This window comes from Protopterus annectens, chromosome 14.part0, assembly GCF_019279795.1.
Source record: "Protopterus annectens isolate FY-2018-M chromosome 14.part0, PAN1.0, whole genome shotgun sequence".
Classification (NCBI taxonomy): domain Eukaryota; kingdom Metazoa; phylum Chordata; order Ceratodontiformes; family Protopteridae; genus Protopterus; species Protopterus annectens.
Window position 1 is genome coordinate 654,114,587 of NC_056748.1, and position 25,194 is coordinate 654,139,780.

A 25,194-nucleotide genomic window follows, 5' to 3' on the forward strand; every position below is an offset into this window, starting at 1 on the left:
AGCTGATAAAAGAAGAAGAATGTTTTTTTTTTCAGAATAGCTATTATTTATAAAAAACAGGGGTTGCTATGGTTACCATTTGCACTAATAGTTACGCCAACTTGGTAATGGCGCAATGGAAAGCAGACTATGTTTTGAAAAACACATCCATATACCTCTAGTTTAAAATTCTCTGGTAGGTTCATGGATGACATATTCATGTTGTGGGGAGGCTCCATAGAGCTTTTGAAAGATTTTATATGATATTTAGTATCCAGGATGAGTTTTCTTAAATTAACAGTAAATTCTTTGCTACACAGTAAAGATTTTCTGGATGTACATTTAAATAAGAACTGTCAGGGTCATATAGACACAATGTTATTTAGGAAACCTTGTTGGAAGAATGGATTATTGCAATGCAGCAGTATGTACCCAAAGTATACTTATTCTAATATTATTAAGGGTCAGTCAATAAGAATTTACAGACTACATACTGATCATAATTAATTTGAAATAGCGACAGAAGGTTTTTCTAAGGATCTCATGCATAGGGGCTATTTGAAAAAAGAACTTGAGGAATTGAGTGTAGTTAACACTTTCTCCTCATTTAGAAGGGAACCTAAACATAAGCAATATCATAATAATAATAATGTTTGTTCTCACATATTCTAATGATGTAACTAATATATGTGACATTATTAGGGAATACTGGCCTATTCTCATGACTGATCCTAATATTAGAAAACAGGTGGTTGATAAACCATGTTTTTTGTTTAGGAATAATGTTTCCTTGAGAAGTCACCTTTGTTACAAATCTTATGACATTAACACAAGGAACAGATTTTTATCAGATAGGTTTGGAACCTTCCCCTGTGTTCATTTTAGGGCCTGTAGTTCTATTTCTAAGGACTGATGCTTTATCGATCCAGTAACTAACAGAACATTTATTCCTAGGTTTTATGCAGATTGTGTCAGTTGTAATTTAATTTACTTTGCGATGTGCAATAAATGCACTAGTTTTTATGTTGGTAAAACCACACGTTCATTTAAAGAACATATTTTACAACATATTGGTTGTATATGCAGAGGTGATAATTCCAGTGGACTTGCCAAACATGTTGTTGTTCTTCTTCTTTCGACTTTTCCCGGTTAGGGGTCGCCACAGTGGAACTCTGGTCCACTAATGATTGGCAGTAGATTTTCACGGTGCCAAGGTGCCAGCTCGACGGCCAACCTTCAATGAAGGCACGCCCATTTATGCATGCCTTTCGAACGCCACTTGACCTTGGGGAGGACATGCAGACTCCACACAGAAGGTGCTCAAGCCGAGAATCGAACGAGAGAACCTCTTGCTGTGAGGCGACAACACTACCACTGCACCACCACGGCTTAGTATACAGATCATAGCTTTTCCTTTAGGGTATTATATATGATTTATGGTAGTGTATGTTTAGATGATTACAATAATCAAGTGGAAATGTCAGAATTGAGATGGATTGTAGCTTTACAGGCACACTGACAGCCAGGTTTGAATGCATCTGTACATTTAAAACCTGTATTGAAGGCTTGTAATATGACTCTAACTTTAATTAGTATTTTTTATTGGCTGTTTTTAATTTCTTGTTGTTATAAAAAGTGCATTATTCAATGTGTTTTTATGGTCTGATGAAGCAGGAAACTTCGCAAAAGCATTTACCTTTCATTAAAGTCTTTTGTTTCTACATGCCCATGTTGGTTTGTACTGCATTTTGCTTTTTTCAAAAAGAAATTTGGACTGCAGGCTGGAGACTGCCCTCCATACAAGGGATCAAAGTATAGGCAAAAAGAAAGGGATAGGGGAACCCCAAGTGAAAAGTGCTCTGGTAGAGGTTTTAGTTGAATCAAAAACAGAAACTGATATTAAATAGGGATAATTAGTCAGACATATAAACTCTTGCTAAATAACTATAAGAAACAATTGGGAAGAAAGACTGGATAAGCAAATAACAAGGGATAGATGGGAGGACATATGTATGGCTCACAAGTTTACAAGAAAATGGTTTAGATTTTTCCTTTGAAGTGTTTGCATAGGTATTTTATACCCCATGCAGACTCTAAAGATTTTCACCTTGGGTAGATAGCAAATGTTGAAAATGTGACAGGAAAGGAAGAGGTAAATGAGAACATACATTTTGGGAACATAATGAGTTGGTAGATTTTAAGGATTCCCTACACATTACTCTGTCAGAAATACTGAGTGAGCAAAGGGGTGTAACTTAGGACATGACCGTTTTGAGCTGGGACACAGGATCTAAACTGCCTAGACAGAATAAGGCCTTGTTAAGTTTAGTTCTGGTAGTTGCCAAAAAAGCAGCTACTAGAAAATGGAAATCAAAGTCTAAACCAACTGTATTTGAAATAATGAATGTTGTAAAAGAGATAAAAGAACTGGAAGTGAGATCTTAATAAAAGGGAAAAAGCAAATTATACAGAAAAATGGGAGTTGTGGGAACAATACATGCAGAATAATGTTCATGAGGAGTGCAGGAACTGAGCAAATTATTTAATGTTGGACTGACGATAGTTATAGAAAAGAACATATGTGATGTATAATATATAAAACTGGAAACATGTTAATACAGTTGTTTTACTTTTATATGAATATATTTTTGCCTGTGTTGGTAATGATACTTTAATAAAGGAGTTAATAAAAACGAATTCAAGACAAAAAATAGTAGGAGGACAAAGGCCTAAAATGAGAGACAATTTTTAAATATTACTCTAATTTACTTAGAAAAATTTATAGAGAAATAGATTTTGTACCAACATGCATTTCCTGAGCAATAATCAAATATTTTATGCAGGACAAGGCAAAAATATGGGGCAAAAATGAGGGACATTTAACAGTTAGGAGGTATGCCCTAATGCTATCATTATTTTTATAGCTTTAGTTTTGTTATGTTTATGTACTTTTTTTGCCATGTCGAATGTTTACTGCAATGTCATCCTTGTCCATTATCGCAATCTATACCTAATGTAAGTCCCCAGAAGAGTGGTACATTACACCAATGAATAAATTCAGACGTAAAACAAAATCACACTTCCAGTGCTAATACCTCATCTACCTTCTGAACACTTACGTAGCTTAAAACAGTCACAAGGCAAACATTCATATTGGAAAAAAAGCAAATTATTATTAACCGTTATGCCTCCAGATTTAAAATATTTTGGAGAAATTTTCAGTCTTCAACCTTGTAAAACCCTCAAACATTTTGGAGAAATTTCAACATCCTACTCAAAGGCAGTACTGACACTGGCAAGTCTCTTTATGTAGAAACAAAAATTCTAGTAGACTACTTTGCATCTTACTTTAGGAACTAGCCCTGCTGTAACCAAACGTCTATACCTATGCAGCATTTCTCTGGACACCATACATACGAGCTCCAAACCCTATCATCCACAGATACTTGTGCGCTACTAAAAAAATGAAGGGTTCTGGATATCCAGGCTTATCATTTCCTAAAAATGGCAGCAACATCAACTGTCATACTTTTCAAGCGATTTTTCAGCAGGTCCACTCACTTACAACATATTCACCAGCCTATGGAATCTCAGTCAAATACTTCCTTTCCATCAACCAGGAAATTACAGTTTTTCACAAATTATAAACATCTCTCTCTCTGTTCTTTCCCTTCCCCCTTACACTACCTGAAATTGATATAAATACTTCCTCAACCAGCACTATCTTTATCATTGCTACATAGCATGAGTTCCAGTCTAAACAAGAAAACAACACAGGCCTTGTTCAACTGAGCGATTTGATCTACTCAGCAAAGAAAAAAGGATCACTGCACCAGTGGTTTATTCCTTGACATCAGCAATGCTTTTAATATCAAACACCACCTATACATTGTTATACTCCAGACTCCACTGGCTGAAACTATGGATTATTTTGTCGCAATGGGTAAAATGCAACTCAAAAGCCAGACAGTTCCAGGTTAGCAAGGCTTAGACAGCCCTTCTCCAGCTGTATGAAGTTTGCAATGAGGTACAACAATGGCTAATATGTCACCTATGATTCTTTATATTTTGCTATCAAGCCCGAAGAAATCCACAAATCATTAGGATGCAGATGATGTGGCCTTAATAGTCAAAGTGCCAAGAGTCAGTCAGGGCAAAAATGAACTGCAATCAAAACTCTACTCATTGAGAAGGCCAACTACGCAAAACTCTCTCACTCTTCAATGAAAGACATTAAAATCTAATGCCACCCAGTCTGGCCAAAAAGTACTAACATAATGAACTCCTAACCATTGGGCTGTACTCCGGGAGAGTTATTTCTCCAGCTATGTTAAGTACCAGGTAGCACTACTGGACAAATCTTCTCAGGACATGTAAGTGAAGTTGTTAGAAAGATGTATTAAAAATGGGGCACACTACACTGGTTAAATAGGTTCATAGGTCGGTACTAGGCTATCTGCCCGAAGGCATTTATAAGCCTAGCCAGAACGTGTTGGCTTTCACTGCCCCCTTAGATTAGTCCCCTGTGCCTCTGTCCAGCAGAGCCACTGAAGTGATCCCTGGGGTAAACTTTCTTTTTCCCATCCACTCGTCAAGGTTTCTTTTGAAGAGTGTTAGTGAGGATCTCTGCCTAATGTAGATTGGAATCTTGTTCCAAAACATGGGAAGTCTCTGGGACAGGAATCTATCCATCCAGCATGTCCTATTTATTGTTGTGGTGAGGTTTAGATCCCTAGAGTGTGTGGCTCGAGGGGATAAGGTTTTCTTTAGGTGGAGCATGTCCATCAATTCTGGGTTGGATATGGACTTGTAAGTCAGGCAGACGTCACCTCTGAGTAGGTGGTATGCAACCGAGTACAGCTGGAGTTTCTTCAGTCCAGCTGCATAGGGCATCTGTTGAGGCCAGTGATCCTCTTGGTGAGGTACTTCTGTAGTCTTTCCAACTGTTGCAGGTGTCTTGTAAGGTACATCCCAAATAGGGCGTTGTACTCTATGATGGGTCTGATGAGTGATGTGTAGAGGGGCACAATGACCTCTTTTGATCTGGATGCGAACCCTTTTGTGATTAGGTGGGTCACGTAGAAGGATTTTCTAACCAATTTGGCAATGTGATTATCAAAGGTGAGATTACTATCTACTTGGGTCCCCAGATCCCGTATTACGTCTTCCGTATTTAGGGGACTACCACCTATATGGTAGTTTGATGGTACTTTGTTTTTTCCAAAGGGGATGACTATGCACTTTTTGGCATTTAGCTTGAGGCCATGATTTTGACACCAGGTATCCGTCTCAATGAGACCCTTTTGGAGGATGTCTGTGTCAGCCGGAGAGTCAATTATAGCCCCTAGTTTGCAGTCGTCTGTGAACTTGGTCAGCCATAGTCCTCCTGTGCTTGCCTGTACCTCTGAGAAGTATATGCCGAACAGGAAGGGTCCTAAGACTGAGCCCAGGGGAATGCCACTTGTTGTAATGGCTACAACAGTGAAACACGAAGAACATAGTACAGTTGTGTATGCTTACCATAAATGTAGATGTTCGAGTGTATTCACTGTTGCAGTCTGGGTTACCCACCCGCCATCCCCCTTTTTTCTAGAACTTCTCTTTCCTTCACCATATTCTACAGCCTTTGTGGTGTATTTGCTTTTAGATGTAGGTAAAGTTAATGTTGTTACAATTGCATTTATATATATATATATATATATATATATATTTTTTTTTTTGCTCCCCATTTGGGGGGCACCTGACATCTGGGGCAAGAAAAACTGAAGAAAATGACGTTGGCTGCATGTTTTATACCCCTGACGACCTGACGTCATGGAAGAGGAGGCAGCAACCAACGTAGGACCCAAGACTTTGATATTCAGGCCGACTGAGGGCAACCTGCCAGCAAATTACCCAAATGTAATGACTGCAACAGTGAAACATGAAGAACATCATTGAATTTATAATGCAGCACATTTAGTAACACTGTTTTAGAAAATGGTATTTTAAAATAAGTACACCAGTTAGTCACATGACATATCAAAGAGGGGACTTAACATACTGGGAAAGTCCAGAAAAAACAAGTGCACTTTATAACACCACTGAATCCCTACGCTGAGAACAATGCTCCAAGCCACCATTTACCTCACATACACTAACTACAACTACAGGGTTTTAGAGTCAGTTATTTTTTGCACCCAAACCACAGCAAGGCATTTGATAACGGTTCTATATGTGAAGGCAACTGTTGCGATTTTTTACATTTGAGCAAAGGAAAACAACCTTCATGTATGGAAAAATAATCACTGACTGCCTTACTCTGATTTGTGAAAACATCCCATTTAGAGAATGGAGGATTGACACTTTAGAATGATACAGCAAAGAGTGAAGTTTAGGGTTGTCAAAATACATATATACATACATACATAAATAAATAATATGTGAGAGCATTAAATAAAGTGTATGAATTACCTTTTAACTGCTATATATAAGTTTTACATTTTGGATGCAAAATACTTCCTCCAAGTTTATATCCAACACAGACTTTCAAACATTAGGTAAAAGAACTATTTTACATCAAAAGTATATACAAATACTATATACCAGTACAAAAGCAAATACAAAACAATATATAGCCCATTTCTAAGAACAGTAATGTCCTCCAGGGTAAGCATTACAGCGGAAATAACTGACCTTACAGATGTGGGACGGTCCAATGCCACAACATTCCAGGGCACTCAATTAACTTCCTTTAAAGCCCACCCTGTTGGGCATTGATGCTTGCATACTAGAGGTGTTTAACAGATAGTGGTATATCAGGCATACATCGCTGTAAACATTTTTATCATTTTACTGACTCACACTCTTTCAGTTTTATTATCCGTGGTGGTGGTGCTGCGGTAGCGTTGTCGCCTCACAGTAAGACACTGTCCGGTTCGATTCTCAGCTAGAGTATCTTCTGCATGGAGACACGCGTGAATGGGCATACCTTCGTTGAAGGCTGTGCATCAGGGCTGGTAACTCAGCACGTAAAAATCAACTACCAATCATTAGCGGACCGGAGTTCTGCTGTGGCAACCCCTAACCAGGAAAAGCCGAAAGACACAACAACAACAACTCTTTCAGTTTTATTTATGAATCTAAACTGTTGGTTGCCCAATACAAGGGACTCCCATGTAAAAATGTAATTGTACACTGTGGCTTATTAGGTTCACACCTGGTTACACCCACCACCACATACACAACATGTTCATCTGGTGATACTGTAAGCACCTAGAAGTGAAACAAAGTATAGAAGAATAAATAAGAATAACCAACAGTACTCGGGTTACTATTCTTTTAGCCACTTCACTACTTAAACACAGCAGTAAAAAAATGTTCATATGAGTGAAGCATTAGTTAAACATATGTGCGCTTTATCCAGAATTCCTGACAAAGCATGCAGCATAACACAGCTATAGATTTTGTCATGCAGGTGGGAAGGTTCTATTGTTTCCATCACAACATTTACTTTCCACCTGCATTTGCACAGCTGAGGACCTACAGATGAAATGTTTGCAGTATAAACAAAGAAACAATGTCTTCCACCATTCCTAAGAAAATACATCTTAAGTGTTATTTCCTAAGACAATGGAAGCTTCTAAAAATATGATACACATTAATCAGTTTAGACCCACAAGTTACATAGTAAGAAGTGGTTGAGACACCACTGTGTACAAAGGGCACTGGATTCCATTTTGTCATGCATCACTTCAGCATGACCAAAACTGGCCCAGTTGAGAATCAGTTCTCATTTATAACATAGGGATTCAGTGGTGTTACTATCAGTTAGCATCCACTGTTGCTCTGATTATCTGCCCTTCCTGCATTATGTCTTCAACTTATTACAGTTGTAAGCTGTTCTTGCACTTGTTGTGTTGGGCGCATTTATTATACCATCCCTGAAAAACAAACCATGTGGTCGACATACCTATACAGTAATCCAGCAAATTAAAATTGATCTGAACAGATCATCTGACCATTTGTTATGCTCTAAAATGCTTGCTGCTGACTATTGCACTGGCATATTCTGTTCTTCCTTAAGTAAATTAATGTTTAGGTCTAAAATAAACGAGTCTGTACTTTTAAACAGGTTCTCTACGACAGGTATAACTCTAACATAATACTCCCATTTCATCTTATCACTAGAAGCATTTAGAATTTTTTGCAACACTTACATTACACCAATAAGAATAGCATTTTTGAAAAATAAAAATAGCCCTAAGAATTCAGACAGCAACCAGGTTTTACTCAGTTTCATATCTTTCTGATAGTTGGTAGTTCTAACTACTCATATAAGGAATGTGCAAAGTTTCCTGAGAATTAATGTTATGTAGTCACTGAACGTCAGTTTCAATTAGCTTTATGTTCCCACATTTACCAAGGTCTGCATTAAGACTGCAGATATATTTGACCCACTTTGGGTTTCTGATCATAAAACTTCTGCATAATGCAACATTTTACTACTTGTACTTGAATTGTTATGCTAAGCATGAAAGCTGTTATAAAGCAGCTTTCAAAGCACTCATGTCAGTTCGACTTGCAAGTGTAGTACTAAAACTATCAGACAAAACTGATGAGAATTAGTTTAATCTGCAGAAGGAGCAGTTACTTTTTAAACTAGAGCTTAAACTGTAGTTTGCAATAAACCAATATTTAAGTAATTAACTTACATGCTCACGTCTCAGCTGTGGTTGAACCCTCTTACTTATAACACAAATCTATGTTGTCAATCAAGATTCTGCATTACATTTACTTATTTCTAGTTGCAAACATGCAAATGACTGCCACAGAATAATTCCTGAAAAACAGTTATGCCTGCATTAAATGCTAATTAAAGGTGAAGTCTGCTGGTCTGATTCAATGGATCCTTTGCTTCATGATAATAATAGAAAACGGAATCTAGGCCTGTATGACCACTCATATAGAGTAAATAAATGGAATTGTCCCAGGAGCACCAGTGGTCACTTTCAGGTTGCATAGCACTGCTAAATTAAAATATACATTACTTTATTTACTAGGCTCAGGAAATCCTCAAGTTTGCTCCACTGTCTCAGTTTGTAAGTAATAAGGTGGGTGTTCAAATAAGAACAACATGAATGTTAATACACCAGTGAAATGCTTACTACAAACATAAATGCTTAATTTTTTACTTATGTTTTTAAATGTATAAGTGAATGTGTGTCCCAGTATCTTTTCAGCTACAACCCAGGCCACAGGCAAATGTAATACATATAGAAGTTTCAGTAGCCAGTGAACTAGCATGTTTGGGGGGTTAAGATGAAAATGATGTACTTATAGAAATGTCAAACAGATAAGGGGAGACCAAGCAAACTATGCATTAACCATAAACATAAATCAGGACTAAACCATGGACCCTGGAGCTGTAAAGCAGAAACATACAAAGCTGCTGTGTAGCCGACACAATGCTCTGTAAAGTTAGGTGAAGGCACCCCTACTGCCAAAGAACTGTCCATGGTGCTGGGGCACAGAGAATAAGTATGCCAGGAAATCCTTCAACTAGATTCACAAGGTAAAAGGGTTTTTATGTACAACATATGTAGCAAAAACTGTGCAGGAAATAATGACTGCATGCATAAATAAGTAAGCTGTCAGAAGATGCCCAAACCCTCCTGCCTCCTCCTCATTCCAGGTTTCCTATGCACTATGAAAGGATAACTGTTGCTCCCTACAAAACACTACCTGTACTACTAGATATAAATTGTGCATGACTTATTTCTTCTCACATAGTGCAACATCTTTATGATGTTCAGTGCAGACCACAAATTGTTTGCATGAAATCTCAGAACAATTTCTTTAGGTCTTGGTCTGCACAATTCTCAAAATGCTGACTACCATATTTCAGTATTTATATCCAGAAAAACAGAACAGAGTAAAATGTTGCAGCTTTTCCTTATTTGCCTCCCAGTAAGATCATAAGTGAATGGACAAAACAGTTTGAAAGAAATAAATAGTTAAAATAATATAATTTTATAAGGACATGACACATGGAAAATGGAAACATTAGATGAAAAAAAAAGTCCCATCATTTGTTTGAAAACCATGACCTGTTCTACCCCCCATCATTCTACAGTTTGATACTTTTGTAATTCCTTTTATGAGACCAAACCAGAACCATTCTTTCTCTTTCTGGGGAGGACAGGGTCAGCCTCTTTAGCTTCCCCTTATATCATTTCCCTTTAAGCATCCCAGTGGTCTTTGGCTGTACCCCCATTAGCATACTTCTTTTCCCCAATTTAGTTTCCAAAGCTGCACAATGCATTTCGACTGACCTTGAACTGACTAATACAGTGGAATCCAGAGCCACAGAACAGGAAAAAGACTTGAGGGTAGCTGTACCTGCTTGTCTTCAGAGTCTTTCCCCTACTCCTGGTGGCATGCTGTTGTATTATCGACTATGCTGAAGGAAGCCGTATCTCCTTGTCTTCAGAGTCTTTTCCTGTACTCCTGGTGGCATGCTGTTGTATTATCAGCTACTCTGAAGGTAGCTGTACCTGCTTGTCTTCAGAGTCTTTCCCCTACTCCTGGTGGCATGCTGTTGTATTATCGACTATGCTGAAGGAAGCCGTACCTCCTTGTCTTCAGACTCTTTTCCTGTACTCCTGATGGCATGCTGTTGTATTATCGACTATGCTGAAGGAAGCCGTACCTCCTTGTCTTCAGAGTCTTTTCCCGTACTCCTGGTGCGATGCTGTTACATTATCAGCTACTCTGAAGGTAGCTGTGCCTCCTTGTCTTCAGAGCCTTTTCCCCTACTCCTGGTGGCATGCTGTTGTATTATCAGCTACTCTGAAGTCATTTTTCTATTCTGTGGCTTTGGAGTCTCCCTGATGCTTAACAGTTTACTACCTCATATTTTTCTCCAGCCATAACAAAACAAGTCATTACCAGAGAAAGTCTCATTAATGAGCACAGTGGTCACTGCAGGTGCAATCCTGCTTCCATCTTAAAGCTAGAGCTGAAACAATCTACAAACTGTACGTAAATTCATTAAGTCTGCGTGCCCCTATGGTAGTATGCAGTTCTCATGTTTAGTGAGTAAATGCAAACTGAGAATAAGAATCAATATCTAATGGCAGTGAATGACAAATGAGATGCACTAGTGAAACCTAGTCCATGTGGGTGCTTCACCAAATCTACAACTTACTACTTTATATACAAGTTATGTACAATCTGCGGACTTTTAACTTGCAAGATCTGCAATGCAGCATGATATTTCTACTTATGTTTAGAAGAATGACTACAGTTCTAACTTAATTTACTTGTAGGATTTAAAAGACTGGTGCAAACGTATATGGATATTAACAAATGTTTGGTGGTGATATGCCTGACTCTGGCAGAATACTTCAAGACAAAGCCACAAGCTCACTTTTATGAGGAGGAGACTCACAAGTAGTTATCAATCTGTAGAAATATTTTTCATGCTGTTGTCCATCAAAGAAATATAACTTGTTGAATAATCATGAATCCTTGCTGCTATGACCACTGTTTTGTTTGCGCTCACATTCCATCTTATGCAGTTTTGCATTCCAGTCCCTAGCCATCCATCCTCAATCCCTTTTCCCATTTTGCACATGGGGTTGGGGTGTCACTTCTGCAGTGACAATCATCTTGAGCCAACGTTTACACCACTGGGTGCTTGTCATTTACTAGAATTCCAGTTCTGAGTCTGCCTGTAGTGATCTGTGTGCTGATGATTACCAAGAGGATTACTGGCCTCAAACATATGTCCTATGAAGCCCGAATGAATAACCAACGGCTGTACTCAGTGGCATATCACTTACTCAGAGGTGATCTCTACCTGACTTACAAAGCCATGTCCAACTCAGAATTGATGGACATGCTCCACCTAAAGAAATCCAAGTCACTGCGAGACATGCTCTCTAGTGAGCTAAACCTCACCACAACAACAAATAGAACATGCTGGAGGGATAGATTCCTATCACAGAGACTCTCCAAGCTTTGGAACAAAATTCCTAACTACATTAGGCAGAGCCCCTCACTAACATTCTTAAGAGAAACCTTGACGAGTGGATGGGTAACAGAAAATACACCCCTGGGATTACTTAATTGGGTCTGCTTGACAGAGGCTCGGTTAATTAATCAATAGGGCGGCGAAAGCCGACGCACTCTGGCTAGGCTTATAAATGCCTTCGGGCAGATAGCCTAGTACCTACCTATGAACCTGTGTAGCCCATCACTAGTATGAACAGGACGGAGTTAAGAGGTGAACACTGATGCTCACACATTCCCACTGAGAATCACCTCTGCATGTCAAAACACTACCTACAGTTGTGTCACTGAATCCTTGTGCACACCCTGCACTAATTTTACCAGTGCATCCGGAACCCTGAATCATTGCACGACTGCCTAAATCAGCTGTCTTCAGACCTTACCATATATTTTCTCCAGCTCTGTGAAAGCCAAGCTATCCTTTTTCACTCTCTGTCTCACTGCAAACACTGGATCAGTTGTACTGGATCCTGAAATGCTGTACTAAAGTAAGTCCAAAGACTCAGAAATAAACTGAAATCCTATAATGAAATTATGGTTAAGCACTTTTGTCCTTAGAATAGTCAGGACTTCATCAGAAAACATTGTGATCTGAATCAATCATCCTCTCCAGCACTTTCATGCACTGTGACAGGAGTTTGATACCTCTGTACTGACTGCTGTTGTGAATAGCCTGTTTGTTCTTGTGGACTGGCAGTCAAATGCTTACTCTGCAGTTGTTTGGATACACCTCTTTCTGCACATTGGAGCAAGTGTCGTCAGGAGCCAATTCTTCCTTAGCGGTCCCAAAATTTTAACCATCTACCGTGATTTTATTTGAACCTGCAAATACATTCCTTGAATTTAAAAAAAAAATGGTTACAGTCAAACCCACAACTCCATACCTAGCTATGCTCGACTATACTTCACTATACTAACAACTCCATATCCAGCTATACCTGACTATACCTCCCTATACCCACAACTGCATACCTAGATATGCCTGACTATACCGCCCTATGCCCAAAACTCCATACCTAGCTATGTCTCCTATGCCCACAAAATCATACTTATGCCTGACTATACCCCCCTATTGCTGATGCGTACCTGTTTGAGTAGGATAGATGCAATTAAACAATGGCTACAGCTCATGTCTTAGGGGTAACATTTCAAGTCACAAAAACAGCATTTGCAGAATGCGACACTGGCAATCCTTCAAGTGCAAAATTCAACTTTTAAAATAAGAAAAAAACAACCTTTATACGCATTTTTCCATTAATTCTGAGGTACTGTGAGCCAGCATGTAGTAAGTATAAGGTCACAGTGAGAGGAATCTCTTCCACCAGCATGACAACAGAGTGCTTTTGGACTTGAGTTCATAGGTTAGATACTCATAACAATGTGATTGATAAGAAGACATGTAATTTTTATATGTAGGATATCCAAGGGTTGCACTATGGTTTGGCATCACAAAACTGCATGAGGATAAAATGAATCCATTATTTAGGCTAACTTCAATAACTGCATATGCAGTTGTAACATAGAAGGACTTTCTTACAACAGTGGACACGTGTTGGTCGAAAGTTAGATTACTGTCCACACAAGTTCCCGCATCCCTAAAAAATGTCAACTCTTAGGATGCCCACTATGTTAAAATAAAAACCTGAATATTAATTGTGTTCTGAAAGCATGCAGTGTAAATTATTTTAATTCTTAATTTAAACTTTCAGTCCGTTGTACTTGATAACATAGTATTTTGTGTATATTGTATATATCTAGATTCATAACTAGGTACATGGAGAAATGATGAGTGCTACTACTATGTTGTTTTACGTATTCTTAATCACTTTTTAATGACTGGTCATTTTGAAGCAAACATTCCTTTTGGATCCTCATTAGATCCTCATTTCTGACATGGATGAACACACTTAAAAGGGCAGTGGGGAAAATAGAGGCTTGCTATGTTCAAATCTGGAGTTTCTTTTTGGTTTTCAGTTCACAGTGAAATGCATTGAGTCCTATTGTGTGTGTTTATTCTAATTTAATAAAATAATGGATTAAGAGAACACTAAACATAATTCCTTGGATATATTAATGCTAAAGGACACATGCCAAAAACAGCAATGCATCCATTTCTTACGGCCAATGTGCTGTAATGCACATAATGTCTCTAAATGTCTGGGAACCGCTACATCTTTAGTCAATTGTCTTTTACAAAGTAAATGCTACATACAATCTTTAAAGTGGAGGCTCTGCAAATATTACTCCAGTACTCCACTCCAACTAAATCATCTACTGGTACATCTGTGCTTACATCAACTTGCTTATTTTACTTAAGAGAAACTTTTATGTTAGAGTTACAAAATACAGTACAGAAATAACTTCTATCTCTGGAATAATTTTGTTTTACCAAAAAAAAAAAAATGGAATGCACATTTTAGTCACCCTGCCTGTATATAAATAAAATTTCCATTTATTAACCAGGTGGGTCGACTGGACACACAGCCTCTTTTCAGGTGCAACCAGTGATTTGCTCACTGTCACACAGTAGGAAATGAGAGAGGCAGAATTCAAACTCTGTACCACAGGGTAATACAACTCACAGCCTCCTTAACCTTCTGTGCTAACTGCCCGACTGAATAATTTTTTATTGATTTTTTTGAGATTTACAGTATATGATTTCAGACTCTGCTGTTGATGTTTAGCTGATGACTTTCTGAAGTGTAATTTTATTTCATTACATGTTATCAAAACAAAACAGCTTTCAAAAGGAAAAGCTGCAATACTACTAACAGTTTATACCTTATTACTGTAATTCACACTGGCGTGTCGAGACAGAAGTAAGGAAACCATATCCACGTGTCCTTCCTGTGCTGCAAGATGCAAAGGAGTGATTCCTTGCCTTGTGACTACATTTGTTGAAGCACCATATTCCAGCAACGTTGTTGCAATTTCCATCTGATTCTTCTTGGCTGCTATGTGCAGTGGGGTATAGCCATTCTGAAATCAAACAAACCAGAGTTCATTAGTCAAATCCCAACACTAATATTTCAAGGTTAATAGCAACGCTAGCTGTTAATTTATAAACATGTTCGAAGAAGGGTGAAAGTAAAGATGACAGTGTATTTGAAAGAAGGATGCTGATGAGATACACACACTAAATTGTGAGAAAATTAGAAAGAGTACATGAAAATGACAATCAGAATAAGAGTATAATCACTTATTAATCAAACTAGTTGCCATACATCTCCACAGAAAACATGTTTATTTCTGTACACAAAATCTTAGTTCTCTAATACATGGTGCAATTTTTTTAAATTCTAGAACAGGGTTTCTGAATTTATATCCTAGCACATCTTACAGTAAATTCTTACAGTGTTATGGAGTAGCTCTTAAGGTACTTTAGATATCTGTGACATTATTTTAGCCAAAACTGCTGATAATTCAGAAAAACATGGATGTTCAAAAGTCATGATGACTTAGTTATCTTGACAATATATTTTTCATTGAAATGGCTTTACAGTTGGTTACCTATGCTTGCAGCTGTATACAGTCAGTGTACCAGTGGTATAGTATCAGAACCATCAGGTACTGCATTTCTGCTAGCTTACGTACTGATCTTCAGACTGCTGTGGACAGCATGTATGCAGTAAATTTTATTTACATATCTTTTCTCTTTTTGCCGCTGCTGCCTCTCTATCATCCACCCCTCTTTCAGTGAGTTGTCATACTCATTTTACATCACCAGAGTGAGGGTGGGCCAAGAGGGGTCATCATTCAGGCAGTTTTTGGGGGTGGTCTGACATTTTATTTCCATCCTAGAATCCTGAGCATGTGTAGGTAAGGCTTCCTACAGGTGGATGTGTAATGGATTGACTATGATTGATGCCCCCCCCCCCCATACACACTTCTTTAAGGGCATTTCTAACAAGCAGAACTGTCTTGTGTCATAAGCCACTACAAGCAGTTCTCTTCAGTCTCCACAAGGATGATGAAGATACATGCCCCATGTCTGAGCAGGCAGCACCACTTCACCCTTCTCTCATCCCCGCTTAGCTTTTCCAGTGCTGGCAGCACTAAGTGTACCCCATTTGTGTGGGTCACAGTAAAAGCTCCTTCCCTCTATAACATAAACCAGGAAGTGGTGTATTTAATAATTCTCAAACTCCTGTCTGATTCCATGGACTAAGAATACACTGTGATGGATTTACTCTGAAGCAAAGGGCATTTGTTAAAAAATAGGTGTCTGAATAACATTTTCATATAAATCAAGGATGACAAACTGAAAAGTCAAGTTACCATTTCTGTATGTCAGCTTGTATGTGGGGTGAGAGACAAAGCCCACATCATCCCTGATGGAGCAAATACAACCCCTGCAAAATTAACTTAAGTTCTCAGACTTCTACAACTTAAAGAAAGCCATTTTCAGCTCCAGTGCTGGATGTTTTGCTTTGACAGTACTAGTTCTTTAACTGTTTGGTAACCTATCACATCTTATGATGCATTTTTTCTTTAAACACCATGCAACATTAGGATAACAAAATTTCAAAGGGAAACAAAACAATATAAACTTTATGGGGGTTGACTGAGGAAACTTTAATTGAAAGTAACCAATGATTTTTAAACAGAATAATGTGTGTGTGTGTGTGTGTACCTTTATATATATATATATATATATATATATATATATATATATATATATATATATATATATATACACACATGGATTCGTATCACTTCACTGAAAGACCATTTCACTGACACCCATTTCACTGAGACCAAAACACCTAAAGTTCACGTCACTGAAAGTTAATTTCATCTAAAACTCATTTCACTGACAATTAGTACTCTAAGGCAAGTCAAACATATATGTCCTTTTACCCACTGTAGTATGATCCTGGTGTTAGTATATATAATTGGGGGGGCATGGCCCCCAACTTAATTTGGTTTTATGTTGTTTGGTTTTGTTTTGCATTATTGGTAAAACCCAACTAGGTGAGGGGGTACACCCCTCACACCCTCCCTAACTATATATACTAACACCAGGATTGCACTACAGTGCGGGAAAGGGCATATACATTTGACTTGCCTTAGAGTACTACGTGTCAGTGAAATGAGTTTTAGGTGAAATGAACTTTAGGTGATTTGGTCTCAGTGAAATGAGTGTCAGTGAAATGGTCTTTCAGTGAAGTGATATGAATCTATATATATATATATATAGACACACACACTACATGAAATTCTGAATTTCAAAGGAATTCTGCTTTTTACAAAAAAAAAAAATCTGCCTATTAAGATTCAGAGTTTCACACACTTGTCATTTACAAAAAGAATTACGTTGTAAACTCTAGAAATAACTGTGCAGAACAAATATAGTTAAGGTTTATTAATTTGTATTTTGTTTTAAGGCCAGGAACATACAATGCAATGACTTGTGCATATCTGACATTATATGTACACAGAATTAATGTGATGCATTTTTAAGTATGACAAAATGCATGCCAAACTGTGTAAAAATCAAATAAACTGCTTCAGAAGTATAACAGTTAAAAAATAATTGAAAAAAAAATAGGTTATGTATTTAATTATACTTGAAAAAATCATTTGCATCTTTGTCATGATAAATGAGAACAAACAGGTAACTTTTGTGATTTGTATTTTGAAAAATATATCATAAACACTGGACAGTTAAAAGGTATAACAATGAGTAAGTTGCAGAAATGGTGGTATATAAACAGTAAGCAAGTTGCAATAACGGTGGTGTACAACATGAAGTAAGTTGTAATGATGGTATATAATATAGCAATAACCCACGCCTGGGTGTGGGTAATGCTGGATTTACCCACGGTTAGTGTGGTTTGGTCCCGAGGGCCCATAGGTTTTAGAAGAATGAGTGTTTTTTTGGCAAAATATTTGGACCAGGATTGGGGTGGACATCTCCACTCTAAGTTAATGCTAGGACAATATATAGTAGTGTCTGTGGCTAGAGTGTTTTTAGCAAAGGCATATGTGGATAGTGTTGTGTTAATTTCAGTTTGGTATTTGTTGGGGAAAGTTGTAGTTTGGCTAGATATAGGGTATTGCTTACTAATAGGGATGGTGAACTATTGGAGTAACTATTTAAATTATGTTGTAAATGTATAGCTAGTGTTATGAATGTTGGAGGAGATGTATGTAATCTGGAGTGTATGGTTGTGGAGAGGGATAATAAGAGTAGTAAAGTAGTAAGGACAAGTGAAATAAAAAAGTCTTAGTAAGTGACTCATATTGGACTTTAGGGATTAGAGTTGGTTGTATAAAAGAGGTGGTAAAAAGTGTTGTGTTACAGGAGGGGATGTAGCAGGAGAAGGAAAGGGGATGTTAATGATGTGAGGTTTGGTATTGGTCAAGGTGGATACAGGGTGGAGTTACAGGAAGTATAAATGTAATGAAAGAGGAGGTTGGTGGGAATGGGGGTAGGGTAGCAGAGCAGAGTAAGCCCGTAGCAAAGCAAAGTGGGTGGTGCCCGCCTTCACTTGAAGGTGAAAAAAAACATCTCCACGAGCCAACAAGCATAGGTAGGAAGAACAGTTGTAAGTGGTACAAACTATTTAAAATACACGTGTGTACATGTGTTGAAAAGACTGGAATATTACAAAGCGCAAAGGGTTGTTAGCATACAAAGTATGAGTTTGAGAGAATGTCAGAATTTAAACAGAAATAGACGCCATTGAATCTTCTAAATCACAAATGGTACTTAGAGTTGTGCACACTACTGTTATGCACTTCCAATACTCTCTAGGGACATATATGCAACTATTATTTAAGTAAAATATCCAAATTCTAGCACATCACTCTTATATGTTAAGGTTTACATACTGTAGAATCTTGCATAAGTTCAAACATCTCAATTATAAATTTATATTACTTGCTAATTCAATATAGAGTGCATTGCTGAGTAGTTCAAAACTTTTTAAGATATAAAAATAATAGGTAAAATCTATTATTTTGTAAGAGTCTGGCAATTGCACAGAATGAAAACTATTATTTTTCAGTGCTAAGTGAACAAAACAGTTCAGTCATTATTTCATTTAACTATTTAAATATTTCAAATTGTTCCGGCCACTTAACATCTGCATTTACTTACACTGACACAGGCAAGATTTCAATGGCACAAACTGCATTTCAGACATTTACTGCAAATGTGTCATCGTATTCATGAGTGTGAACATGTACTGCAGAACAATCTAATCTTTAGAGAATTACTTCAGCAGAGAGAGAAAGACAGAGAGAAGACTGGATTGCAAACAATACAATGGCATTATATTAAGAAAGTCAGGCATTTCCTTTTAAAATGTTAATGTATAATGGAAGGACTGCAGGTATTTTCTACATATACCCATTAAACAAGGCTGCAGTTTGGTCACTTGGGTTGCTACCTCATAACTACATGCTGCCCCCAACAGTGGGTAAAATATGAAATACCCATGTCCTTCCATAGTGTTATATTACAGCCTTTCGGTCATAGTTATTTTTGAAATCTTAGTGATCAGCTGATTTGTGTTTTCCTCTGAATTACTGCATTGCATATAACAAACATGATACAAGCAAGATGGTTTTCTTTCACAATCGTAATGGACTTACAATTCCTAAGAGTAAAGAAAATAAAACTTGTTGTGCATATCCAAAATAGTGTATTCCAAAACTCAGTGTTGGAAAAGAAAAGCCATACAAAACTATAGTATGGGACAGCTATACCCTCCAACAAGCCCTTTTAATTATTTTCCAGAGACATGAAAAAAATGTTTTTAGAGAGAGAATTAATTATTAGCAAGTGTATGTATGTGACAAATTCCATGAATATGTCTATGGTAAAGACTTTCAAGTGGAAAACGTTAACAGACCTTGGAAGGTAAAGCATTTGTACCTCCTGGATTGCAGACAATGTTACTTAATGTACAGAATTATGATCTGAAAATGAAATATAAATAAAACCAAGAAATATTCATAACACAGATGTCAGTTTCAGCATATTTGCCACATAAGCATGAAAATTATTGGAAAAAGATCTATAAATTCTTTGGGTAATTCTGCAATTAGCAACATTAGCATAACATCTCTAGAGATGCTCTGTATATAGCTGCACCTATAGGTTTGATAAGAGAAACTGTAACATATTTGTATATATTTCTGAATATAAACTGCGATATTCATAGGCGTGAAATGTGAGACTGTAACTTGTATGTTAATACAATATGTTTGTGCATACAGTGTAACTTGCTTGTCTTTATCTGTTTGTAAGTTTGGAGCTTTTCTCACTGGGCCTCCTCTGTAAACGGACATGTATTCAGTCGGACTATCCCAGTCAACAAATGTAAAATAAAATAAAATAAATAATTAGATGAAATAGTTATAGAGTGCATATTGCTAAGTTGGAATTTTAATGCCAAAACATTTGGATATACTGAAAGTTTCAGCATTAGTCGGTAGGAATGTGTGTGCAAGTTTTTATTTGTTGGAGGTACAGTAAGCGGATAGATTCAGTGCTGTACATGTGCTGTGTTTATGAATAACTCTTTTGGTGGTAGTGTTACAGAAAGGGTTATTCCTATTCCAGGGTAGTAGAAAAGAAAATACTCCTGTTCCTTTTAGGTAACTTTCTGGAACTTTGTTTGTCTTAACAAAGTAGTATACTCAGACATACAACTTGCTGGTTTTATAACAGTGCCTTATTACACAGAGATACCAGAATATATTAGGTCAATATTTAACCAATTTTGGGATATATTTTTAATAGTTGTGGATTAAAACTATGTGTCTGACAAAACAGGAAAGAAGGATACTTTGAGTGCAAAAACATTCACCAAATATCTACAAAAAGAATGCTATTTTGCACATATAATCTGTATTTTTTCTAAAAAAAATGGCAAAAGCTATAACAAAATCAAGTTTTTATGTTTTATTTGCTGTTTTCCCTTACATGTCATGTTCTCACAAAACTAAATCATATCTCCCCAAATTAAATCAAGCAAACTAAAAAGGAATATGTCAGGGTCTGCACTAGGTATGCAAATCATGTACTACATGGGCTAGGGAATGTACTTTAGGATAAATAAATGGAGTGGTTTCTCTAGTCATAAAATACAATATTTTATATGTAGGTAACACCATACTACCACATTTTCCAAATATATACAAACATATGCATATATATAGATACAACATAAACAGCCTGGAAAAATTAATGTACTCACTGAAGATCACTAATCCCATTTTTGAAACAACCTCGAATTTCAGTATCTCGAACCCAAGAAGCTGAATCTACAGAATAGCGAAAGTTTAGAAGCGCGAAATTCAAAACCTTGAATACCAGAGGTTTTGAATTTCGTGCTTCTAAACTTCCGCTGTGTTCATGTATTCAGGTAAGTGTATGTGTGTGTGTGTGTGTGTGTGTGTGTGTGTGTGTGTGTGTGTGTGTGTTAAGGGTTTTGTGTAGGGGATGTGGTGTGTGTCAGTGTGTTTTGTTGCTGTGATGTGTGTGTGTGTGTGAGGAGAATGTAGCTTGTGTGGTGGTGTTTTGTGTGTGTTTGTATGTAGTGTGACCTCGGAGTGAGAATATTTAAGTAGGGGGAGTGTGGGGGGCTTGCCCCCCTGCTTTCATGTAATAGACAGATTGTGTGTGTTTGTGTGGAGGATGGTGTGTGTGTGTGTGTGTGTGTGTGTGTGTGTGTGTGTGTAGTAGTAGTAGTAGTAGTAGTACCGTGAAATTCAAAACCTCTGGTATTCGAGGTTATGAATTTTGCGGTTTTCAGTTTTCGTTGTTGTGTGGATTCGGCTTCTTGGGCTCGAGATACTGAAATTCGAGATTTCAGTATTTCTAGCTTCTGAAGTGAATCTGCTTGAACACCTACCCTAAATTATATACCTACTATTTATTTTTTCATATAATTATATTATTGGATGTGGATGTGCCTATGCTTTTAAAATGTCCCTGAGTACAGTTCTACAACAAAGAACTCCTTAAACTACTTCTGTGAATGTACAAACATTAAACAACCAACAAAAAATACTGCCAAACAACATGCTGTACTGTTCTTCAGACATTCTTACTGCATATCTTACCTTTGCTGTGGAGTGAGGTGAAGCTCCTTGGTTCAAGAGCAGCAGCGCCACCTTTTGGTTGTCATAGTGGGCAGCAACATGTAGTGGAGTTAAACCGCTCTAAAAAAATATAGATACAAAATTAGAAGGTGTGTCAAGGTTCAAAACAGTCAAATCACAGGTTTCATAATCAACAGCTACAGAATACTGGAAGCCCTTTCCCTTCTCATTAACCACCAAGCATTTGGGAGATCCTTTTAATGCATAAAAAAGCATGAAATAAGTATGACTTCTGTTCGAATTACAACTCACAAAAGTATAGTCAAGCCGCAGATTCAAACTCTGCTATGAATTTTTAGTTATCATTTTTATGGCCAGAATAAAATTACTTTATTTTCATTAACAAATTGTACAAAAGAGTCAGAACCGATTTTTTAGTTTTGTCTCAGATGCATTATCAGAAAGTAAAATTTAAAACACTAATTAAATTGGAAATGTATTTTGTCTGAGACAATAACAGAGTCATACAAGCATTTCTAGTGAGAGGCCCAGGAAGATATGCACACAGTAGCAACAAATAATTAAGCACACACAACACAGTAAAGCAGTAAAGGAAAACATTACATATAAAATAATTTATAATGTTTGCAGACTTTAAATGGATTCAGAACAATTTAATCTACCAAGCTTTTACTCTCTACAATTTCTGCAGACTGTTAACAAAAATATTCACAGTGCATCACTGCACTGCCTACGGGTATTCAAAGGATACCAGAAGGCATTTTTTAATAGCAATTTGTTATTTTTGTTCTTTTTTTGGCTTTGCATAGACTATTTCAAGTAAGAAATGTCTCTCTAAATACTTGAACCCTGACTTGACTGAGCCTATTTATGTCTTTTGAATGTTGAAAAACCATAGACCAGTTAATAAGAAAAATGGTAAAGATACTTAAGAGTGAGAATTAATACATGGCTAAGCAACATAAATGTTAGCTTATTTATTTTTTATTAGGGAAGGGGATGTGCATATCAGGCAGGCACAGAGAAAGGAATACTAACTTATGAAACTGTGGAAGAGGCCACTGAGAAAAATTTGAAAAGTTTATGGACTGAAAGTCAGCTCAAGATGGTGGGTTATTTAAGCAGAAGTCATTTTATGACTTTATAGAATGTTACATTCTGATAAGCTTCATCCCTGAGAACCTTTGAAAACTATAAGACAAGAAACTATTGAATAAGCAGCATGGACTTTAGTCCCTGGGAGTAGAGGAACACAAGATTAGGAAGACAGAGTTCAAATGTAAACAAAGGCAATGCTGAAGCTGCTACATCTGTGATAAAACCACTCCAAACTGTTCTGCTTAAAACACACCATAAAATCTACTGGAACAAAAACATAACAGTAATATAACTGTCATGACCAGCATCTGCAAGAAAATAAGTAGAACAAATATCCTTAATATGAGAAAAAAAACTGTGTATACATAGGACAGCATACATATCCCAGGCCCATGCTTACACTTATCAAGGGTATCATAACTTGTCAGACGTGGGATGCATGGCTAGGCTTAGAAAGGCCCTTGTGGTTGTTACCCTAGTAAACACCTATGAACCTACACAAAGCCAACACTTTGCACAGATAAAAGTGTTTCTTTGAGAACTAAGCAAAAACATGAGAAAAGTTATAGTATTTCTGTGACAGTGAATATACAATGGCATGGGCTTGTTCGCATAAAAAAGCAAAATCATAATGAAATGGTACTTTATGTACTTTCTCGGGGGGATAAAAAGCAGAAAAATTCTGGTAGTTTAAATAACTAAATATACAGAAATAACCCAGGGATGTACAACTCAACCTCTTAGTGCAAGAATTCTGAAGAAAGCAAAAATAATGAGGGGACAAGGGCTCAATATCAGGGAGAGATTTTAAATACTGTTCTTATAAACTTAGAAAGTTGTTAGAATAAGTTTTGCATTAATATGCATTTTCTGAAGGATATGAAGTCTGAAATTCACTGATGTATCATTATTTAGTGACTTCTATACTCAATCATTTTCTAGACAACCAAACATTTTATGAGAAAGAGACCAAAAGTATGATGCAAAAATCTATACATTCTGTGAAATTCTGGACAGTTGAAAGGCATGCTCAGGAGCAGCAATTATGTCAAAAGTATATCAAGATTAGAGATCTGTGAAAATAAATGTTCATGGATTCATTTTTTACAAACTATTGATCAAATAAATTTAAGGAATAGTTGAGGGAAAGGATTCTGGAGTTGATAGAAATTTCTTCAGAAAATATAGCTAGGAAGTGGGATAAAATGAAAGTAGCATTAAAAATAAGGGAGAAATAAAAGAAAAAACAGATTTGGTCAAGAAGCAGAAGGAATTATTTAGAGGGACTGACAAAAGTTGAAGTATGGCAGAATGAGCAGAATCTCACAGAACAAGAAGATGCACAACTGCAGAATGCTAAAGAGAAAATAAGGGACTACCTGGATAATAGACATTAATTTAGAAAGACGCTATTAAGCAACTGTTTTTAGATAATAACTCCAGAGCACAAAAGCTTTTAACACAAAGACTCAGATGACAGAAAACAGACAGGGTTGTTGCCAAGCTTAGGGCGCCTATAACAAGGAAAATAACCAGAGATCTTGTAGGGGTATTAGAAATATTTCAGAACATTTATTAATGCAGAGAAATGTAAAAATGTACAAATTGAAATATTTATGGAAGAATTAAATATGTCAAGGTTAGATGTAGAGAAGGTGCAATTATTCAATTATTAACAGTTATGATAACATGACATGAGATAAAAATGATGATGTATAACAAATCTATAGGAAAGTCTCCAGAAATAGATGGTATTTCTGAGGAAGTTTGGAAGCTAGGAGGGAAGAAAGTGATAAAGACCAGGAAGCTGTTGTTTAACAGTATTTTAAAAGAAAGAGAAGAACCAAATTTTTGGAAGAAAGCTGTGGTGGATATAATACCTAAAGATGGTCTAGAACCATCAGAACTAGCTCTGTACAATCCCATTTTGATTTGAAACCATGATTATAAAGTGCTTATGTCTATAATGGCTAAAAGAATGAC

At 36.9% G+C, this 25,194-nt stretch overlaps 1 protein-coding gene across 7 annotated transcripts in view; it reads right to left on the reverse strand.

Moving 5' to 3' along the window:
- ANK3 (ankyrin 3) overlaps window positions 1-25,194 on the reverse strand; it is a 2,432,060-nt gene that overhangs the window by 948,126 nt on the left and 1,458,740 nt on the right. For all 7 annotated transcript variants that reach the window (XM_044056400.1, XM_044056402.1, XM_044056401.1 and 4 more), the window contains 2 exons: window positions 22,114-22,212; window positions 14,815-15,012 (listed from right to left, as the gene is read on the reverse strand). In XM_044056400.1, coding sequence (XP_043912335.1) covers window positions 14,815-15,012; window positions 22,114-22,212 — 297 coding nt within the window. The remainder of the gene's footprint in view (window positions 1-14,814; window positions 15,013-22,113; window positions 22,213-25,194) is intronic.